This window comes from Megalobrama amblycephala, linkage group LG1 (genome assembly GCF_018812025.1).
Source record: "Megalobrama amblycephala isolate DHTTF-2021 linkage group LG1, ASM1881202v1, whole genome shotgun sequence".
Taxonomy (NCBI): domain Eukaryota; kingdom Metazoa; phylum Chordata; class Actinopteri; order Cypriniformes; family Xenocyprididae; genus Megalobrama; species Megalobrama amblycephala.
Genome location: NC_063044.1, coordinates 5,367,791 through 5,373,109, shown reverse-complemented (window position 1 = coordinate 5,373,109; position 5,319 = coordinate 5,367,791). Strand labels below are relative to the sequence as shown.

Here is a 5,319-nt window from a genome sequence, read left to right as displayed (position 1 = left end):
TTGAAAAACTTGTCCAAATGTTGTCCCAACTTTCCAAATAGAGTCATCTGAACAAACGGTTTTACACAAGTATATCAGTAAACACTGCAACAAGATTACATGGTACTAGTATATTTGCCTAATATTAAAGTAATACATACAACACATAGTTAAAATAACCGAATAGGGAAATAATCAAAAGTGTGTCAGTTTTTGAAAATCGTACATGTTTTTTAGTGTACTGTGATGCATCACTTATCTCTCTCTCACACACACACACACACACACACACACACACACACACACACACACACACACACACACACACACACACACACACACACAGAACACATGGACACAGATGGTTTGCAATATACAAAAGGCACCGTTCTCTTCTTAGTTTGAAGAGTCGTTGTCGTCTGGCTGTGGGCAACAGACTTTTCTTATCTTCTCTCGTTGTTGCTCCTGAACTAGTGAAAAATAACAGAAAGGAATCTGACAACAAGAAACAGCAGAATATTCAGGTAAGTTTGTGGTTAAATATCAATATAAGCAATTCCATCAGTGAACATCAATGGTTTAAGTGATTATTCAAATGGTTCTGTGCACAAATTGTAATGTGCACATATTCTTGTTGCAGTGATAGATTGTAGTATTTGTGAAACTCTTTTAGGTTTCTGGTTGACTTTCAGCATCTGTTCTTCATTAGATCTACTAGATCATCTGAGGGATTTGACTAAATCAAGATGTTGATGATCATTGAAGCTCTTCTTCTCATTTTAGCTGCTCTAGGACAGGTAAGCTTGTGTTTTAGTATGAATATTACAGACATGAATACTGATGATTGATCATTATGATTCCTGTTGCTGCAGGATCACAGAGCTGCTGTTGAAGGACAGATATTTCCATTGGATTTCGCACCGAATTCAGTTGATGATCAATATGGTTGTACTGTTAAAATGGCAGACCTGGTGAAGACAAAATATCTAGAGAAGGAAATATCTGCTTCAGCTGAATTTAACAAGACTTGGCAAGAAGGTGAAGAGAAAGCAAAGAAAGCAGAGGATAACTTGCAACAGATTCATTCAGTCGCCATTCATGTTTACACTAACAAAGACTCTAAAGTATACAGTAATTTCACTAGTGCCACTCGTACTGACAAACAAAAATACAAAGAGGGGACATTCAAATGGTATTCACTTCACTTTCTGTTAACAGAAGCGATCCAGATTCTGAAGAAAACACAAAATAGATGCTATGTAACTTATCGTGGTACAAATGTTAAATTTGATGTTCAGAACAAAGAGGTTCGTTTGAGTTCATTTTCATCCTCCTCTTTTGATCGTAAGGTAATACAGGGTTTTGGAAATAAATCTTGTTTTGAAATCTACACCTGTGAAGGTGCAAATTTGACAAAATATTCAAAGTATCCTGATGAGAAAGAGGTGCTGATTCCTCCATATGAGACGTTTAAAGTCACTGCTGTCATGAACAGAACAGATCAGCCAGATCTCTGGTGTGAGACAGTGTTTGTGTTGAACAGCACTGGAAAAACAAGTGACCTGAACTGTGCATTGTTTAATGGGGGAAATCATGCTGCTTTCTTTAATGTTTTGATCATTTTGCAATTATTATTTTTTTACCTGCTAACCAGTTAAATGTAAATGTTTCTCATTGTTACTGAACTTTGAAGTGTTTGTCATGCTTAATTGAATCTGATATTCTGGGGACAATTTGATAAGATTTAGTAGTGATTGGAGAAAATACTTTTCTAAATTAATTGGTTTTCTCAATGTGTTTCAGTTCAAAGTATTTTTTTTTTTTTTTACATTTTACAATTATGTTGTCTTGTTTCATCAACACATTGTATATTTTGTATGAAATGTTACAACATGCCCTACAGGTGGGAGACACAGTAAAGTGAGAAGCATGTTATAACCTGCTTATGTGACAGTTTAAATCTGACCTTATAATAATAATAAAAAAAACCCCAAAAAAACAAGATAAACTCAAATATTGTTTGGGCAACACAACACAACGAAGTAAAAAAAAACCAAAAAAAAAAAAAAACGAACAAACAAACAAAAAACAATGCAGATAAATAGACTCCTCCCTCCACACACAACTCAGAAGACATCTAGGGCCCTATAATACACCCGGCGCAATGCGACGCAAGGCGCAGCGCAAGTGTGTTTGCTAGTTTGCGTCCGGCGCCGTTCGCGTTTTCCCGTTCAGCGCCTCGTCCTTAAATTAGTAAATGCATTTGCGCCAGTTAGTGCGCCCATGGGCGTGCTGGTCTAAAAAAGAGGTGTGTTCAGGCGCATTGCCGGCGCATTGCTATTTTAAGGAGCTAAAAATAGACTGCGCCATAGACCAACTCAAACCTGGTCTAAAGTCTAAAGTCAGTGGCGCAATATTTTTTTGTTAGAGCGCGTTGGTAGAAACTGCACCTCTGGGCGCGTCCACAGTGCGCGTTGACTTTGCTTATTACACACAGGGATGCGCATCACACAAACATGCCAAATATTAAAAACAAAAGGATTACAGTGTAAAAGAATATTATTGTGTACATAAATATAAAAATGTAATGGTGAATAGTCATTGCGTGTATTAGAATTAGGCTACCTATTTTCAATTCAGCCTATTACTACTTATAATGACGAACGAAATTGGCTAATTAATTGAACAATCGTGCCAATACACACGCATATATATTAACTGACTCATCACGTGTACGCCATGTAAATAGCAATCCGCCATGGCGCGAGCGCATCTCGCTCTTAAAGGGAATGGGAGATGACACTCTGATTGGTTTATTGAACGTTATGCCCATTACTCATTAAGAGAATAGGGACAACCCATTTCAAAAATGCGCCCCGGCGCACGGACCATTTTTCCGTCGTTAAAATAGCAAAAGTGGATTTGCACACGCCCTGAGTGCACCTGCGCCGTGCGCTTTACACTTTGCGTTTAGATCGTTAAAATAGGGCCCATAGACCGAGAGGTAAGAATGCTGAACACATTCAGATTTTGGGGCAGCCGTGGGCTAATGGTTAGAGAGTCAGACTAGTAACCCCAAGGTTGAGGGTTCAATTCTCAATAATGGCAGGAAAATGTTGGTCAGGCTACAGCGCTCTCTTCCCCCCTCAACACCCACGACTGAGGTGCTGTTGAGCAAGGCACCAAACTCCCAGTGATTTCCAGGATCTGTAGGGGGTGCTGCAGCACCTTCAGCACTCCTATAGTTCCCTCAGCCATGGCTCTGTGTGTGTGTTCACTACTCACTGCTCCTAATGTGTGTGCACTAACTTGGATGGGTTAAATGCAGAGGTCAAATTCCGAGTATGGGTTACCAAACTTTGTCATGTCACGTCAATTCCACACTCCCAATTAGAATTTTTATTACAGAAAAAAAGGTAAATGGGGAGTTTGGTGATGCACTTGGAGCTGTCTTTATATTCAAAAGTTCAGTGATTCAGTGAAATTAATTCATATAGAGTTCACACACTGTAAAACCCAACAAGTTAAGCTAACTCATTTCATTTGAGAAAACCGATTACCTCAATTCAATTAAGTTAAAACCAACTTGTTTACACTTGTACAAATTACCTCAGTTCAATTAATCTAAGGTCCTGACTTGCTGTGATCATTTATTGCCACTTTAATTATTAATATGACCTCATCTATTAAGGCAGTAGCACCTTCTGATAAGGACGTTTTCACTACAGTAGCGGTAAGATTGCCAAATGACCAAAGAAATATTCTCAGCAAGATGGTGTAAACGCATTAATTTCTACTCTATTACCACCCACTGCTGCTAACACCAACGGCAGAAATAAGTGCAGTTACAACAGCGGAATATGAGTGAGAGTGTTTCTATAGTGTGACTATATTGCAAAACAGGTGATAGCTCATTCTGAGGGACATTTTGAGCTACTCAGGATGCGTTACCCCTCTATTAGACCCATTTTATTGTTGCTGTGAGAAGCAGTCCAGCTGTAGCGTCCCATGGCAAAAACTTGCCTCACTACCGAAGCTAAGCGGGCTTGAGCCAGGCCGTGACATGGATGGGAGAACTGTTTTGAAAATACTTGTTATTTGAAGATGCTTTTGTGAGGTCCTTAGGTGCTCAACTCCCAGGCTTGTATAACTCCTAAAGTCAGAGTTAGAGCCTTAATAAATTCCTACCCTATACCTTTAAATAACTTTTTTTTTATTATTGTTGTTATTTAATACAGCACCTTAGAAGCTACATGACATTTAAATGGTTCTCAGAATCCAAAAACGTATAATTTGCCCTGACAACCAGATAACCCCAATGTTTGTCTTCACTCCCTACTAAACAGAACTTATACAGACAGCTGATGGTGTGGATGCAGCATCACAAAATGTTTTCAGCTATTATCAATAAAAAAAAAAATAAAAAAAAATTCATGTAAAATAAATCACCTTTTATTAGGTTACTGATGTGAAGGGAGTCTTCACTTCACTGTTAGTGAACATGGTTTAAACATTTTTCAAAAGTATTATTCATTGTGTAAAACCAGACATTTCATTGTTTATAAATATATTTTTTTTTAAATATGTATACCTTTTTATTTACTTAATCATTAAATATTTTTATATAAAGCAACTTAAAGCAACAAAAGTATGTAGTTTTAGGCCTGTATATGTTTCTCTTTTTCTCTATTGTCAATTTTTTAAAACATTTCCAGTTTAGATTCATATACTTTTAAGTCTGAAATAAGTGTGAAACCTTTAAACTGACTGACATATCTCTTGTGTTAAATGAGGTTTGTGGAATAAAACCTGGAACTTGCTTGACTTGTTACAAACCTGACCTCATTCACAGACTACGGCTGTAGAGAAAAACACTACTTCACTACTTCTAACTACTTCAGTTCACTTAAAAAAATGTTTGTAAACCGATTGCCTTAGTTTTGCAAAGCAAACTTAAAGAGAAAACTGAAGTTAATAATTGGCTAAAAGCAAAGAAAGCAAACACTTTCTAAGTAAATTAATACGCATCAAGTTACTTTAATGTCAATTCTAGTTAACATACTCTAGAATATTTATGAATATTACTTAAGATTTAATAGTAAGACTACTTTATTAATTCCATTAAACTAACAGTGATGTATTGTGTTCTGTAAACATCTTAAAGGCATGTTAAATGAAAATTACTGTACTTTGTCATTAATTCAGTAAAATTTAAAATAACAGCTGAATTAATTTTACACAGATTTGAGTACAGTTTAAAATAAAAGTAAATGACTGTAAAACTCTGTCTCCAAAGCTCCTCTGAAAGGTTCACTATAGTGCCTTCTTGATGGCCTTTTA

The 5,319-nt window shown here is 36.7% G+C and overlaps 1 protein-coding gene across 2 annotated transcripts; it reads left to right on the top strand.

The window, feature by feature from the left end:
* The first annotated feature begins 314 nt into the window (after window positions 1-314).
* On the top strand, window positions 315-1,967 carry LOC125261278 (ecto-ADP-ribosyltransferase 4-like). 2 transcript variants are annotated; one of them, XM_048179944.1, is made up of 3 exons: window positions 315-503; window positions 689-776; window positions 852-1,967. In XM_048179944.1, the coding sequence occupies exons 2-3, from the start codon at window positions 726-728 to the stop codon at window positions 1,635-1,637; spliced, it is 837 nt and encodes a 278-aa protein (XP_048035901.1). In that variant the 5' UTR covers window positions 315-503; window positions 689-725; the 3' UTR covers window positions 1,638-1,967. The 2 variants fall into 2 exon arrangements, with proteins under 2 accessions (XP_048035901.1, XP_048035837.1); XM_048179880.1 differs by having other exon boundaries at window positions 653-776.
* The last annotated feature ends 3,352 nt before the right edge of the window (window positions 1,968-5,319 follow it).

Excerpts from the sequence above, each read along its gene's own strand:
- LOC125261278 (XM_048179944.1), top strand. The coding sequence starts at position 726 with ATGTTGATGATCATTGAAGCTCTTCTTCTCATTTTAGCTGCTCTAGGA. Across the intron at positions 777-851 it reads TTTTAGCTGCTCTAGGACAG|GATCACAGAGCTGCTGTTGA; the intron begins GTAAGCTTGTGT and ends CTGTTGCTGCAG.